Here is a 16,090-nt window from a genome sequence, read left to right as displayed (position 1 = left end):
TCGTGGTGTGTTAAAAAACTGGCTGAAGGATTGGTGGCACGCCACGCACGCCAGATCGGTTAGCAGGTTGGAAACGATCTCCCACAGGTGGCGCATGGCATCGAAAGAGACGCAGAGTGGCTACTCGAACTCGAGGGTCCAGGACTAGCTATTGGCCGCCAGCAGACTCACCCTGCTACTGCTGCTGCTCTCCCTCCCCTTGTCCAGCTTGGTTGTGATCGTGGTCGAGAGGTGGAAGCTCAGGTGCATCAGCGAGTAGCCCTACATGATGCCAAAGTACCGCGAGGCGCTATGCAGTGCCCAGAAGATATTGCGACGCAGCCAGCGCTCCGTGGGCACTAGTGGCTGCAGCGACTCCTCGGCAAACAGTCGCATCTGTTCTGCCAGCCGCATCGCCTCGCCAAAGAGCTTCTATGCTAGAAGCCTCTTCCAGTTCATGTATAGTACAGCTGCCTGTAACAATAGGATCAACAGCGAGCTAGTATCCGGACACATCGTGTCCAGGTCGAGGTAGACCTTCAGCGTCTCCCGCGAAGCGTGCAGGAGGTGCGGTCGGTATCGCGTGAGCCCTTCATCGCCCGGTAGGGGCTATAGGTGTAGGCTGGCCGCAGATAGACCGTTAGTAGAGTATACCGGCGGATGGCCTGCAGCTCTTCTAGACGGGTTGAGAGGATATGGGTACTGACGAAGCCGGGAAAGAGGAGGCATCATCCCGCAGGGAGGGGCTTCGCTGACGATGGGATAGGTGGCAAAGTTCACGTTCATGAAAATGTTGATGGGTTTAAGGATAGTCGCGTCGAGAAACATTAGGTGGGGCGGCAGGGGAGCCATTGGTGGTGGTGGTAGTGGATAAGAGGAGGTGGATGGAGGAGATGGGAGATTCTGGCAGACATACGACAGTCGAAACATGGCGTGTGTCCTGTCTGATGATGCCATCACACTGGGATGGGCTAAGTTATTTCGGTCCCCAGTGGCAGCGACATGATGGTCATCGTACCTTGATCTCCCGGCTCTGACATGAATCACAGCATGGGTTCCTATTCGTGTGGGCTTGTAGAGTGTCGAGGACGAAAGCAAAGAGGATTCGAATGTCTCCGCGGGCAATTACAGTCGTTTCAAAGTGAATACACATCCCGGCCGACTCAGCGGCATGTATTGGGTCGGGGGACAATGGTGCCTCCTTATAAACGTCCTACGTATATCTACATATACAATTGCGAAGAGAATATAGAACCACATGAATAGTATAGTATCATACAACAAATCAGTTTCATATCCAACGCAAGCTTCACTTCCCATGCCACTCAACAGCTGCTTTCACCTCGCGAGCATCGCGCCGTCGATTCCGCCATAGAAGGAAGCAACAAATGCAAATTGCACCAAACAAAATTCTGTCCCCCGGGGAGGTTAACAGTCAGTTCGACACGAGCACAAACCCAGGGAAAGACGAACGGGAAACGAAACATACATTCCAAGGATGATGGCGGGGACCCCGTTCTTCAAGAAAGAATTGACTGGTTTCTCGCATGTATCTTGGCTCCCGTCATCGGTACAGCGGCGTGTAGGTTTGAGGAAGGAGGTCAATGAGTGGAGATTCATCGTGTCTGCGGACTTGGGGGAAGTGATATGGCGGTTCTGTTGAGTAGATCTGATGATGGTGTAGATAAGACTCAGCTTATGACAAGATTGAGGGAGCAAGTGTAGTCACTGAAAAGGGGGAAGGAGGGGAGTGGATAGGGATAATCGTCGTCAAGAAGTATACGAACAAGACTGAGGATTATGCCGCGGAAAATTACTGGAATTGAGTTACGGATTTATCCGCGGGGAAATTATGAACCTCCGATGAGGAACCACCCGGACCAGACAATCGGCACAAGATGCAGTTTCCATGATAGAGAGGGTGTTTCAAAGAATGGATTGCTCGTTCATCGTGCATGTTTACAATCAGCATTTTCGGTTTCCTCCCAAGGACGTCTAAGTGAGAATCTATATCGCAAAACTCCCTCCCAGGTTGCTGAACACTCGACCATTCAATTTATTATGGTTCATCAATCGCCTGAGTTACTTATATTCCGACCATAACCCAACACCATCAATCATACCACAGGTCAAGTATGATTTATAACACCTCAAATCCCCTTCCTCCCCTCATAATACTCCTCATACGAAACCCGATACCCTAACACCCACACCCCCCACATCGCCCCTACCATCGTACACACCCGACTAACCACCACCCCGACCCCATGCCACGGCAACGGCAGCGCGAGCGGGATATCCGCATGATACAAAAACACCATGAGCTGGAAGATACTCGTCGTCTGCTGCGCCGCGCGACAATCATCAAGATAGCCGAAGAAGTTGCGGAAGAAGCGCTCCTCGATTGCGTGGTTCACGGGTGCTAGTCGTACGTCGAAGATCAGTTCCTCTGTCGCCGAGGCGTTCTGGAGTCGGTGGTAGGTTTTGGGCTGGATGGTGGCTGTGAGTTCTGCTTCTGTGGTGGTGGTGGTGTTATTGGCGGTGAGCTGTTTCCAGGGTTTCGGGTCCAGGCCGCGGTATAGATAGATGCTGCCTTTGACGATGCGAAAGGTCTCGGTTTGGTAGGTGTGGTAGTGCAACGGCGGCTCTAGGATGGAGGTTGAGCTGTTGCTGGTGCGGGGTGGGAGAGTCGTGCGGAAGACGTAGTTGTCGTCGGTGTCTGGAGGGTAGAAGGCCACGGATGAACGACCATCCTCGTAGATTATGGGGTTCTGGGATGCTCGGTTTACCCGAGGTGGGAGTGGTGAGCGTAGGAAGGAGAACATTGTGGTGATGGTGGTAGGTCGACGCGTCAGGGCAGTGGCTTCGAGATCAGTAGGGAGGAGCGAGGATCATATAGTCAGGGTAAGGTTTGCTGGCTGCTGACGACTCGGGGCTGTTATGAAAGAGAGTCTCTTTCAAGGGAGAGAAAAGGTGACATCGTCCAGCGGGGTTCTCGTATTCTGCATGGTCTCACCAATCAGCAGGGGATATGGCTCGTGATTGCTACGGTACTAGGTAACCATCAAACACCAGCTGGCAACATGAACCGTCGAAGTTTTGTAATAATGGTATCAACATGAAATAATAGGTAGACCAATATAAACACTGTGACATGGGCTATCAACAAAAAGAATTGTGTCAAAGCAAGTTATGCACAGTCGATTCCAAGGATAAGACCTCCAACAACATATCTACATCTCCACATATCCGGATTTCATAAGTAAACAAGAATAAATCATACCTCATCACCAAGTAAATGACTCCTCCACATACCGAATGCGGCGATACCCTCTTCTCATCGCCAAATGCACAGCCGCGCGGGCTTCATCCGCCAGTGCCGCAGGTCCGCAGACCAGAACAGCAGCGGGGGATTCACTCAGTTGGGCCTCCTCGGCGTGGTCTAATATCAGTGATTCGAGATCTGGTCGGCCTTCCAATGTTTCGACTTTGTTTTCGATACCACCAGCGGAGTGGTTTCCTGTGGACTCTGCCGGGCTGAATTTTGACCCGGTTGTGTAGAATGACGCGCGGAAGTCATCTCGGGTCAGAGCGGGGGCTAGTTCTCGGGATGCGACTTGATGGATGAAGGAGGATTGGCGGGTCGTCCAGATGAGGTGCATTTCGCGGGTTTGCATCGTGGTGGTGGGTTGGTCCGAGTCTGTGGACGAGCGGAGAAGATGGCCTTGTATATATGGGACTACGGCGGCAATTCCGGTGCCGCCGGCAATTAGGAGGACGGATTCGTAGCTCCAGAGGGGGAAGGGGTTTCCGTATGGTCCTTCGAGGAGGATTGTGGTGTTGATAGTTAGATCTGGGGATTGGGTGCATTGTTGGCGGAGAGAACGGGTCCAGCCGTCGTAAGGTCGGATCCAAAAAACAAATCTTAGACCTTGTTGATCGGATTGCTTTAATTGCATTTCGTCTGATGTGTTGGATGAGTCGGACAGAAGGGGAACTTGAGAGACGTCGACGGAATGGTCTTTGGATGACCGAGGTTGCGACGAGGTCTGGTAACGGGTCTCGTAGGACCAGTAGCCCAGGGTGAATGGATGGCTTTCCCAGCCTGTCAGTCGGAAGGGTTGGTAGAGGTAGTAAAAGTCCCCTGGGGTTGGGCGGATCATTGAGGACCCAGGAGTGAGTTCAAGGCGGATCACGTCGGCAGCCGGGTCGTATGTCGCGGAGCTGTTGGTACGTTGGATCTGGTAGCCTGCGTTGAGTCGCACATGGATGTTGCAATAGACTAGGCGGACTAAACGGAGGAATCTGTCCACGATCCAGATTATCACTGCGGGCCAGAGATAGTTCCAGTACTTGTGACCCTCAAAGATGACCGTATGACTGAAGATGTTAGTGAGATAGGTGTAGACGAGGGAGGTATGGACTGACTAGAAGCAACCGACCAGGAGACCCAGGGAGAAGAGGATGTGGATGAGAAGAAAGGTCTCGTAGAGCCGATGGCGAAACCACTGCACCGCAAAGGGTAAGGTCAAGACCATTAACACGGTCGCCTGCATGTGTGAGTAGTGATGGCAGCTGAGTCTCGGATAGCACTTACCGCGGTTCCCCAGATCAGATATGGCTTTCGTAACTTCTTCGCTACGTTGCCTTCTGTAATTGAGTTAGAGAGGCTCTTAGACACCAGGACAGGCAGCGTACTTTGAGTCATGATTACCAGGTAGAGAAGCGTGTGAAAGACGGCTTGGAACGTAGCAATCCAGGCGATGTGACGGTGAAACAAGTTGAATGTCGCAAAGCTCCACCCCGTTGCCCATATGAAGATGTTGTTGCGCCCGGCGAAAAGCCATATCAAGGGAATATTGGCAAAGCACAGAACACCGGTCCGATCAGCGGCATAACGCAGGAGCTGGGACGAGATCGTAGGCCAACTGATAGCCAGTCAGCCATGAACTAAACCATAGGGTGTATCGAAGAGCTTACTAGATATTTCCTTCCACGACACGGTATCCCAGAGTGCAAAAGACGGCGCTCATCACCCAGAACAAGAGAATGGTGACGGCTTCGATGCGCGTAGGGAATGTCCACCACAGGAGTTGCCGCCGTGGCGCAGATAAAGGTGACGATACGACAAGATGAGTCTGCACCCAGTGATAAACCCCATCCAACGGCACCCATAGCCACCTTATTTGCGATCGCGACCATTGTCCCGCCCGAACGTCCAGCGAGTGGAGGAGGTGTCGCACCAGGCGATGGGTGATGCCAACCAGTAAAATAAAGCCCCAGAAGGCGTATCCTACTAGGCTGTTGCGGTCAGAGACAGTCATGGAATGTGGCAAAAGACTGACTTACCCGAATGCATTGTGTGACCACACCTCGAATTGCCAAGTATCCTGTTCAGACGAATGATCAGCTGGTGACCTCCCCCCTGCATGCCCAGAGGAAGCGTACGATAGTTTGGAAAGTCCGTCGGTAATAGGTCGGAGAGATAAGGACCGGTGTTGGGAGGCGTTGAGACTTGGAAATTTCCAGATAGTCAACAACGGGCATGCGACTGAGAGCATCGTGAGTGAGATTCCCCGCTAGCTGTGCGCGCGGAATCAAGTCCACGTTGCCGAATTCACGACAGAAGCCTTCCAGCTGGCCAACCCCAGCGGCTTGTTCATCGGGAGTACAGTAGACATCGGAAGAGGCATAGATGGAGATGACCTTGAGCGGGTTTTGGCAGCGCGTCTCCCAGAAGCCGTCCGCGGGCTCACCCGCAAACGAGAGATACCCCAGGGCGGTGTACACCGCCGTCACACAGCCTTCGTCGGTTCGAGGCCGGCCCGCCAAGGCCAGCCCGGAATATACGAGGAGAAACAGCCAGCCGAGGGACAGCATGGCTGGGATGGCAAACGGAGGAGGATGGATGGAGAAGAGAAGAAAGAGTCAGGAAGCGACGAAGCCTGGAGAGGCTGGCAGTGGGGCATGACGGATTTGCCCACGAGGTCCGTCCGCGTCCGACAAGGGCGCCAGGAACATTGAGACCCACGTGGCCCAGAGAACGGAATTGAATGGTACAAACAAAGCGACCGGTGGGTGAGACGTTCCAAATAGATGTCAAATTGGAGGCGGTATCGGCAAAATGTCGATGGAGACTCGTCATTGACTGCGTGGAACTCGCTGAAATGGCATCCGGGCAAATCCCCGTGATCCTCCTCGGGATGGGGCTATCTAATCTGATCATCCCATCTGATAGCAGCCGTGCCCTGTGATTGGTGGCGGGTCACCCTCCGGTCGGGCGTATCCCCGCGCCTTAGGCCGCAAGCAGCAGGCAACCGGTGGTCAATGCCTGATATCTCATGCAATTTATTGCATTTCGACAGGTAAATGTGGCCATAGTTTGAAGCTACTGGCTCTTTGTGCAGGTTTCGGCTGTAAGGCGATCTGTTGCGGAGATGAACTTGTAAATTAGGCCGAGGGACCACTACGGTCGGAAAGAGCGCGAGGTTGATTCGGGGGGCAAGAACAGGGTGGGGTGGGTTAAGGCTTAGCAAAAGACAGAGTCGAATGGGATAACTACAACATGCAGAAGGAAATTCTTTGGGAGTGGGGTTGAGCAAATTGGGCGACCAAAGGGGATGGGTTAGATACAACCTATTATTCACTATCCGAATGAGTATTCTAATTAACATCGGCCTTCAGGGTGGAGCAAAATCCCACTCTGTCAGTACATTAAGCACACAACCACTCATAACTCGTACCTTGGAAAGTACAATCAAAACCTATCGTTTGGCTCTCCTCAACCATCGAACTACTGTCTACCAACTAAGGATGTGGTCCTCATTGTCTTCCTTTAACTACTGCAAGGACTGGACTGTATAAGAAAACGGAAGAGTAAGATCCATAAGAGTAAAAGTAAAAAGTTAAGCTACTGCATAACAACATCAAATCCATCAAAGTCGGGCAATACCTTCCGAATTTCAACACGATATTTAGGGATTCCACCTGTATAATTCAACTGCTCGAATGGCTTCCCCGGAAATGTCCCCCCCATATACGTGGACCGTGTCGTCGGGAACAAAGTACGATTCGATAGCGATTCAATAGTGTCTTTCCAGGAATGGGTAGAGGCCAACGTCGGATCAATAGATTTGATCCCCTTCCGCTCCATCGCTCTGATCGCATCTACGATCCACCGTCCCTGGACCTCGATGGTGGTTGGTCCATTGGAGATCGCCGTGGGTGCATGGGGACCGTATGTGAAAAAGAGGTTGGGATAGCCGTGAATGGTGAGACCGAGATGCGTATGCACAGTCGTCGCCCATTCGTCCTTCAGGTAGGTCCCGTGGATGCTGCGTAGACCCATATTCACAAGCCCTCCAGTGGACACGTCGAAGCCTGTTGCGATGCAGACCACATCAAGCTCGTGCTCCGTACCATCGGTCATGCGGATGCCTTTCTCCGTGAACGACTCAATGGCGTTGCTGCTCACATCGACCAGATCTACGTTTGGTCGGTTAAATTGGTCGTAGTAGCCGACTTCCAAACTAGGCCGTTTGACACCCCATGGGTGCGGTGGCTCCAACGGGGCCAGTAAATCGCGATTTACCGGATCGTCGATGCGTTCGCGGACCTTGCGCGCCCAGAAATCGTAGATCGCTCGGTTGGCTTTGGGGTCAAATAGATAGTCTGGGTATGTGCCGACCCAGTACCGGAAGCCGCCTTGCTCCCAGAGCCGCTCCAGAAAGGCTTCACGTTCTCTTTCGTTTTCATCGAATACTCCCCGCTCGATGAAGTCGAATGTGAACCCGCCAAAGGATGTCTCCCGGAGCTGGAAGAGCTTCGGGTATATAGGCTTGACTCTTTCTTGTTCTTCCACAGTGAGAGAACGCAGACGCATTGGAATGGCAAGATTCGGCGTGCGCTGAAAGACCTTGAGTGAGCTGGCAACGGGCCCCAGGGCTTGGGTCAGCTGGACCCCGGATGCTCCGGTGCCGATAACGGCACATCGCTTGCCTTGGACGTCGACGTCGTCTTCGGGCCAGAGGGCGGAGTGATGGATTTCTCCCTGGAAGGAGTCCATGCCCGGCCATTCAGGAAGGTGGCGCTTGGCAGCAAAGCCGGTCGCGACGATGAAATACTTGGCCGTCACCTGGCGGCCGTCGGCCGTGGTGACCTGCCAGCGCCCAGCATTGGGGTCGAACTCGGCTCCCACGACCACCGTGTCAAAGGCACAGTCTTTCTTGATGTCCCAGACGCTCTCAATGTGATCAAAGTACCGGCGAAGCTCATCGTAGGCGGGATAGTTCGTGGACCAATTCCAGTTGGCCCAGGTTTCAGGAAACGAGAACTGATACTCGGGCACCTCCGAGTCCAGCCGAGCACCTGGATAGCGGTTCCATCTCCAGGTTCCACCCAGGTCCGGTGCAGCATCGAAGATGACCGTTTTGAGACCCAGCTTGCGTAGCTCATGCAGGCAGTAGATGCCGCTGTATCCGGATCCCACAATTAAGACGTCCAGGTAGAGATGGTTGGCGTAAGGTCCCCCGAACCCTTTGGGGCTGGAGCTCTCCGGCGGGTCAGTAGTCATTATGGCAATTTGTGGTGACAGAATGGAATTCGGTGTCACTGGGGAATTGGGGGGGAGGGGGTGATTTAAATGGTGGTTGTGTGCAACCATGGACCGACACCCCTCGCTGTAACCCCGCAGCGGAGGCCAGAACAACATCACTCAGCATCACCCAGATGGTTGCCTCGGCTGACGACCCCGCTCTTCAATGCACGCCAAGTTACACGCCATGTAGGGGATATTGTAGCGAGATAAGGACATGCATGGTAGTTCGACAGCATCCGTTCGTTGCCCAATCTCCTAGTTCTCGGATTGGCACTTGACATTCTGTTCTTCAGAACGGGACCAATGTAGACATTAGTAGTTCAGATTGGAATGGTCCAAATTGGGCAGATATAATTGAGGCTATGGATGATAGCTAGTCCTTGGGTATATTAGACAGAAAATTCGCCCGTCAGGGGAAGATCCCGACTCGACCGTCCGACATAAATCTGGTATGTGCCCGGATGCAGCAGCCACTGCTGCGCTTCCACGCTCCAGGTACTGAGATCCCGCCGGTCCAGGGAAAAAGTCACTTGCACCGTCTCCCCCGAGGCGATGTGCACCTTCTCGAACCCACGCAGCTGGCGGATCGGCCCGTTGGGTATCCCCACATAGAGCTGGGCCACCTCTGCCCCGTCGACCGATCCACTGTTCTGCACCTCCGCTGTCACCTTGACAAGCTCATCCCACAGGTGAGGGTTTCCCCCCTCTTGGATCGTGGCAGACGGTGGATACTGAGAGTTCGTATCATTGGTCTTCTGGATATCCAACGCCGAGTAGTCGAACGTGGTGTAGGAAAGGCCAAACCCAAATTCAAATTGCGGGGTGATATTCTGCTTATCGAAGGCCCGGTAGTCAATGTAGACCCCTTCAGTGTAGTCCGACTGGGGGAATAGTCCATACGGTGTCTGGGGCTCGGATGGGTGTAACAAGGCGCCATAATCCGAGGCCTGTTTGGCGATCGTATAGGGAAGTTTGCCGGAGGGATTGGCCCGACCGTAAAGAATGTCTGCTAGGGCATGACCGGTATCTTGGCCGGGGAGGTGAGCCAGGATAACAGCAGTGACGTTCTCATGGTCGATCCAATCGTAAACCAGTCGGATGCCGGCATTGTGGATTACAACGACGGTGTTATTGCATTTACCAGCGACATTCGTCACCATGGTATCGCTGTAGTCGTCCGTCAAGCCCGGTCGGTCATAGCCTTCCGTTGCATAGCTGTTGATGAAAACGAGACAAGCATCGGATGTTGGATCCACGTTTGGGTCTTGAGAGCTGACGTCCCAGAGCACCGATGTACTATCCTGATACGCCTGTTGCTGGATGGCATCGAGTGGCGCGATGACATAGGCCGGTGAATTCGATCCAGAGCCACCGCCTACATAGAGTGTGGAGTTCTGGATGGGAGGACTACTGCCCAAGATCGTAGCAGCAAGGTCAAACGCATCAGGCTTCTTGGCATCATAGCCAAAGACCGATAGCAGCCGCGATGATTGAAGAGGCAGAGCATTGTTGGTATTCTTCACCAACACGTGGCCCTCAATGGCACTTTCCAGCAACGTACCCTTCTCGTCAGGTGAGGTGCCGATGACAGCCTGGTGTTCCGAGGAGGCACTGGCGGGCATACCGACACCTGGGGTTGGAAAATTCGTATCTTGGTTCAGCTGGTACCACGTTGCGAGGATTCTGTTTCCGTTAGACATTATATACTACACCTATTGTGGCGAACGGCTCACCTAGTTACCATGTCGTCTAGCCTGGATGCCTCCATAGTCCCGTTTGCAATAGCGGTGGTAAGGTTGGCCCCCCAGAGTGTGGACTCGGGCATCACCATGTCCAATCCGGCATTGGCGGATGCGATACCACCATGCTGAGCTCCCCAGTCAGTGATTACATAGCCTAGCAAAATTAGCAACCATCACATTCCAACCAAGTCAAGGGAGCCTACCTTGGAACCCAAGCTCTGTCTTCAGAAGACCGTTGAGCGTCTTGCTATTCTGACAAGCATATGAGTTGTTGACCCGCTCATACGAACACATGATTGCAACACTTCCCGCCCGGACGGCATCCTGGAACGGCCAGAGGTATAGTTCATGGATTGTCTTGTCATCGATATTTGATGAGACGGAGGCGATTTCAACACCATCAACAGTTTCGGGGTTCCGGTTTGTCTCTTGCTCATTGCCAATGTAATGCTATTTGAGATGAGCCATGATGTGTGGCTTGAGAGTACTGATTGGCACCCACCTTAGTAGAGACGCCAACTCCTGACGATTGTACCCCCTGGACCGTCTCATAAACTAGTGCACCGGTAAGATAGGGATCATTCGAGAACCCTTCCCAGTTGCGACCCCCTTCGGCTACCCGACCAAGAGGGCCCACTACAGGGCCCAGAAGAAGATTCACTCCTTTCCGATGGAACTCCTGGCCCATATATACCGCTCGCTGGTGAGCAAGCGTTCGATTCCAACTGCGGCCACGCATTAGCTAAAGAAACGGAAGTTGTTATTCAGGGGGGAGGGATCTATACCTCGCCCCGACATGAATGCCGCTAGACCAGCCATTGACATAGTCTGTTCCTCTCTGCAAACGTTAGCCATAGCCGTTTCTTCTTGTTTCGCACCTATACTCACAAGCCCATTGCTTGCATCATTCACACAGAGACCGGGAAAGTTGACACGAGGGATCGCCGCAATCGCGCCGGAGCAGCCTGTAGTGGAGCTGACTCCTGCTGTAAGATTGACCTTCTCTTCGTCCGTGAGCTGGGCAACAAGCTTCTTTGCCTTCTCATAAGCTGTCGCCCAAGCACCAGTGCCCGTTCCCTCCGCTGTGTAAAAGTCTTAGTATATAGGTCCATGTAAGACAAAGCAAGTAACATACGCGAGGGATAGACAGGGGGCGAGTCTCCATAGAAGTAGACATCGCTGGTAATGTTTTGAGTTGGAGCAGCGCTGCAAAGAGAAATGCCGCTGAGCAGGCCGAGGAGCCCAGTGATGCTGTGCATTTTGCAAATGCTTGGTCGATTGCCGAACAACCTCAAATGTGCTTTTCATCGCGGTATTTATAATGTTATCCCCGCGCACATTCCAGACAGTTGGGGGTGATTATGAGTTCCAGGTCCCTGCATCTGCGACAGCATGACTGACAGGTAAACGTCGGGTAAAAGACGAGACCCTCCCACACAGACTCTAGCAGCCATGAGTGACGGTGTAGGATACTAGTCGGGGTAACAACAGGCGAGCCGTCTCTTGTCTGCCACCTCCCGGCTGGTTGAGAGACTGCAAATGCCGCGAGGGCATCCCCACATCCCCTCCAAAGGCCCCACATGCGATGGACTGAGACTCTGGGGAAATGCAGACTAAGAGCAGTCTCATAGGACATAACATGACTCAAGTATCCATGCAGGGAAAGCATGCCACGCGAGGCCCCGCGTAGGAGGAGACCGAAGCGAGGGTTATGGTCTCCTAGTAGCGACTTCCCGCTTGGCTTGGGCAATTAGGCTATTTGATTCCCGGTCGTCTGACCATCACAGAAGCATAGGACATGGCGTCAGCGGAAAGTAAGAGTAGCAGGTCCGAGTGTCATTGATTCGTTCTGCCATCTATAGTCCAATGAATTCAAGAGCACCACCGTTAGCTTCAAGGCTTGTTATAGCAGTTCGGGCCTCGGAAGACGACAAACCAACCCTACATCTTCTGCTCACCAGCCAAGAGGCCGCGGGTCGTGCCGCGTGAAGCACTAGATCTTTCTTCTCCCCTCTATCGGCTCAGAAAACCGGCACTTGTGCCCACAGCGGTCCCTGGATTGAAGACACCGAGACGAGGGCATGGCTTGGGCAGTGTGTTGAAATCAAGTCCGTTCGGGCCCTCCCACTGCCAAGCAGAACCGGGAGTCGGATTCCAAAGTTTGACCGAGCGGGGTTATAACGCATCCGTCATGAGGACGGATAATGTGGCTCAAGTCCTACCAAAGGAACTATGATGAGGGTCGGCATGATGGAGCGAATGTCGGGAAGAATGAAAGGTGAATTGAGAGCCTGGAATGTGAAGCTGGTGTTCCTTCCCAAAATGGATCCGGGGCAAACACAACAAACACTGCCCAATCCAGTTACCCATCGGATTGCCTTTTCGGGACTGGTCCCTTCTGCTCCAGGCTTCTCCTCCTTGACTGAGTCAGTTTCCCACGCTTCCCCGCACCGTCCGATGGTTACCCACGGGATGTGGTCTCCGAGGTTGGGCTTTCTCCTTGATGTGGAGATCAGGCTCCGGTAAAATTCTGCTCAAGATTGCAACATCTCGGTCAGAGGTCCTACCGCATTCCGCGGGGAAATATATCGTGGGGAAACCCTGTTTAGCGTGCTTACCCTGGTCGCCATGACGCAAAAACAATATGCAGGTTGTCGCTGACAAAAGCAAAATCCGTGAAAGCACGTGTGTACTCAGGAAGTATACCAGATCTGCATATTGCTGCCGTCTTTGCTCTAGAATGGCCAGTACATTGCATTGACCACTCCTCGAAATAGCCAGTGTTTGTGCGTCGACATTTGCAGCCCGCCGACTCCGTCGAAACTGGGTCCTACTCAAAATGTAAGTGCATGTATTGTGCATCGGCTTAGTGGCTTACAGGCGATTATGATCAACTCGAGAAAAGATGGAATGGGGTTGAATGGATAATGTTACCTGCTCGCTAACCCACAGCCTAAAATTTCAGCCTTTGTCTTGTTTATACATGTGTCACTTCTACATGGCCGCGATATCACACCTCCCCAGCGATGCGACTTTGCAGCCTGCGCTCCTCATCCATAAGCTCATCCCCAAAAACCGCAGCCATCTGCTCCAGCGATTTGTTGGATTTCTCAGGGACAAAGAAGAAGGAAAATATCGCCGCAGAGACACAGAAGAGGCCGAAGAAGAGATACGTCCCCCATCCGAGCTTGATGAGCATATCAGGCATCACCACGCCAATGATAAATTTGGCAAGCCAGATCATCCCGGTAGCGGCGCCAACCCCTTTCGCACGTTTGGAGCTGGGAAACACTTCCGTGGGTATGACCCAGGCCAACGGTCCGTACGAGGTGCTGTATGAAAGCACATACAAGTCTGTTGCCGACGTCAGCTGCGGCCGGGAAGAAAGAAGCCAGACTAGAAACCTACAAACGAGAGCCACACAAAACCAGCCAATTCCCTGGTGTGCTGCCCAATAGCTACTGAATCGATTCATCAACCTGGCCATAGCTAAATGCGGAATGGCCATGGCGATCCCGCCGTAAATCGCGAGTTTGCGTCGTCCCACGCGATCAAGACACATCAAGATCGGAATACCGCCCACGAATTGGCAAACATTGATCAAACCAGAAAGAATTAGGGATATATTGTTACTCTGTCCGAGGGCTTCGAAAAATGTGGGCGCATAATACACAAACGCAATGATCCCAGAAAACTACATTGGTCAGTAATTGATGCCGCGAAGTGGGAGTGAGGAGTTGAAGTATCACTTGCCTGCTGGAAGAAAGCAATCGCCAGGGCTACGAGTGTTCTCTTGAGGTATTTGGGCCAGAAAAGATCGATCCATTGCTTCATACCAACTAGAAGCGGGCGACGGGCGTGATCTGGATATTACCTTTCCAGAATTGCCTTCTGGAATTGGACTTCTAATACTATTCCCTTCCATTCTAGCTGCACCTTTTTGTCTTGCGGGGATCGCCTACGCAACTTGGAGAGGCAGTCAAGGGAGTCATCATCACGGCCTCGCATGGCCAGCCAGCGGGGAGAGAAGAGGAAAAAATGAATACCTGCACCCACAACCAGGGCCGGAAACATCTGGAGGAGGAAGGGGAGCCGGAACGCCCAGTCGCTGGGGATTGATCTATATCCATGTAAGTGCTGGGATCGGACGATATCTCTTTTTTCGCTCGCGGAAGATACCTAGCTCCATAGGTGATCCAGTACGAGACGATCCCACCGATGACGATACTGATCGCTTCGAGGACCAAGAACGCCCCACGCCACGTGGGAGGAGAGATCTCAGAAATGTACAGCGGGGCACCCATGGCAAGAGTGCCGACGCCGATCCCCCCAATGAAGCGGCCCGCGACTATAGTATCGTAATTTTAGGCGGCCGTTTGAATTGTGGCACCACTACAAAGAAGAATGTGGCTACAGTCAACCCCCATTTCCGGGAGATCCGATCGGCAACGGCAGGGAAGAAAAGGGCAGGCTCTATATGGACCATAAAATCACTTACCAGGACCAAAAACTATACCTAATTCATTCTAGCTTCCGTGGTCTTACGGCTACGCCTAAAGAGGAAATAGATGCTGTTTCAATTTCATCGTGTTTTTCAACGATTCAGCCTCCGGCGAGGCCGGCGAGCCTGCGAGCCGTCGAGGGCTCGCGATCCCAGCCGACCACCTAACCCCCCTTACCTGCCTGCCTCGATTCAACCTACGTAGGCTGATTTCTATAAAATGAATTATATTTTGATTAATCATTATCAGATGTCTAGCCAATCAGAGCGCCCTAATTAATAAGAATAGCTATTTTAGCAGTATAAAAATATAATCAAGTATTAAATTCAGTATTGTTTTACGCGAGGTGATGTCAGTAATTAAATACATAGTTAAGGATCAGAGGGCCGCAGGCCGGCAGCCGGTGGCAGCCCTTACGTCTGCCTGACCAAAAAATTACCATCACATGACTTAGATTCTTCTATTTGGGTATAGCGGCAGGTTAATCGAGCCGCTAAGGCCGATTAGGTATAGTTTATGGTCCTGGTAAGTGATTTTATGGTCCATATAGAGCCTGCCGAAGAAAAGACAGCCGATAAATGCCCCCAATTCAAGCATTCCGGTCATAAGTCCAACGTTGAATCCATAGTGTGCATGGGCCGGCGAGGTTTCGGGAAATTGCTCTCGGAATTGGGACATGACAAGAATTATGGATATGACACCTTGATCTAGAAGAATTAACTGCATTGAATGGGCGGATGACCATAGAAGCTGGTATACCGTACTGACCATAACCGAAGGAGAAACCACCGACAGATGCTAGCAAGGCTGCCCCAAAGACGTACGGATCGTGCGCAAGATCGCGCAGCTTTCCATTGTCATATTTGACCTCCGTTGATAGGAGCGCTAGTGCGTGGTTGTCTGCATACTCATCATGCTCAGCCAAGCGTTTGTCTAGCTTTACAGAAAGTTCCTGGGCCATTTTTCGACGTCGGCTATGGAGAGAGCTCGAGGATGAGAGGGAGAGGAAAATGATGTGGTAACTGTGGGCGTAGCTGGAAGAAAAAGGCGTCATAAGGGCTATTTATATACGCATCCGGTCGAGTAGCAATTACCGGCATTCTTGTTTGATCATGGTGAGCTCCAATCCCGAGGCGCCATTCTCCGTGTCGGCAATTGAATTCCCACTCCAACCTGGGGTGCCGATCTGGGGAAGGGTCGTTGATTGGGGGTTGAAACATAATGGAGCTGTCGGGGGAACCTGATCGTCCATCTGGGCCTCATTGGCAACT

The 16,090-nt window shown here is 52.4% G+C and overlaps 6 protein-coding genes across 6 annotated transcripts; all 6 read right to left on the bottom strand.

The window, feature by feature from the left end:
- Nucleotides 1–261: 261 nt before the first annotated feature.
- Nucleotides 262–831, bottom strand: BO94DRAFT_583636 (uncharacterized protein; the record flags this gene model as incomplete). Its single annotated transcript, XM_025615576.1, has 3 exons — nt 262–375; nt 448–588; nt 736–831. 3 exons carry the CDS (start codon nt 829–831, stop codon nt 262–264), a joined length of 351 nt encoding a protein of 116 aa, XP_025469428.1.
- A 1,274-nt stretch (nt 832–2,105) lies between these two features.
- On the bottom strand, nt 2,106–2,894 carry BO94DRAFT_377632 (uncharacterized protein). The gene has a single exon (XM_025607235.1). It carries the CDS (start codon nt 2,802–2,804, stop codon nt 2,130–2,132), a length of 675 nt encoding a protein of 224 aa, XP_025469427.1. The 5' UTR covers nt 2,805–2,894; the 3' UTR covers nt 2,106–2,129.
- Nucleotides 2,895–3,093: 199 nt separating this feature from the next.
- On the bottom strand, nt 3,094–5,928 carry BO94DRAFT_533161 (ferric reductase family protein). Its single transcript, XM_025611274.1, has 7 exons — nt 5,428–5,928; nt 5,329–5,369; nt 4,960–5,280; nt 4,678–4,907; nt 4,577–4,629; nt 4,408–4,529; nt 3,094–4,359 (listed from the first exon to the last, which is right to left on the bottom strand). Exons 1-7 carry the CDS (start codon nt 5,857–5,859, stop codon nt 3,267–3,269), a joined length of 2,292 nt encoding a protein of 763 aa, XP_025469426.1. The 5' UTR covers nt 5,860–5,928; the 3' UTR covers nt 3,094–3,266.
- Nucleotides 5,929–6,889: 961 nt separating this feature from the next.
- Nucleotides 6,890–8,851, bottom strand: BO94DRAFT_533160 (flavin-containing monooxygenase; the record flags this gene model as incomplete). The annotated part of the gene is made up of 1 exon (XM_025611273.1): nt 6,890–8,851. Exon 1 carries the CDS (start codon nt 8,549–8,551, stop codon nt 6,890–6,892), a length of 1,662 nt encoding a protein of 553 aa, XP_025469425.1. The 5' UTR covers nt 8,552–8,851.
- A 52-nt stretch (nt 8,852–8,903) lies between these two features.
- BO94DRAFT_622527 (beta-glucosidase) lies at nt 8,904–12,032 on the bottom strand. The gene is made up of 7 exons (XM_025617085.1): nt 11,453–12,032; nt 11,206–11,399; nt 11,103–11,155; nt 10,820–11,042; nt 10,521–10,767; nt 10,309–10,471; nt 8,904–10,258 (listed from the first exon to the last, which is right to left on the bottom strand). Exons 1-7 carry the CDS (start codon nt 11,574–11,576, stop codon nt 8,965–8,967), a joined length of 2,298 nt encoding a protein of 765 aa, XP_025469424.1. The 5' UTR covers nt 11,577–12,032; the 3' UTR covers nt 8,904–8,964.
- Nucleotides 12,033–13,327: 1,295 nt separating this feature from the next.
- On the bottom strand, nt 13,328–15,818 carry BO94DRAFT_616998 (sugar transporter; the record flags this gene model as incomplete). The annotated part of the gene is made up of 7 exons (XM_025616814.1): nt 15,588–15,818; nt 15,389–15,526; nt 14,497–14,665; nt 14,221–14,437; nt 14,071–14,145; nt 13,726–14,011; nt 13,328–13,671 (listed from the first exon to the last, which is right to left on the bottom strand). The coding sequence occupies exons 1-7, from the start codon at nt 15,778–15,780 to the stop codon at nt 13,328–13,330; spliced, it is 1,422 nt and encodes a 473-aa protein (XP_025469423.1). The 5' UTR covers nt 15,781–15,818.
- Between the last annotated feature and the right edge of the window lie 272 nt (nt 15,819–16,090).

This window comes from Aspergillus sclerotioniger, assembly GCF_003184525.1.
Source record: "Aspergillus sclerotioniger CBS 115572 chromosome Unknown BO94scaffold_8, whole genome shotgun sequence".
Classification (NCBI taxonomy): Eukaryota; Fungi; Ascomycota; class Eurotiomycetes; order Eurotiales; family Aspergillaceae; genus Aspergillus; species Aspergillus sclerotioniger.
This window is presented reverse-complemented; position numbering and strand designations above follow the sequence as displayed.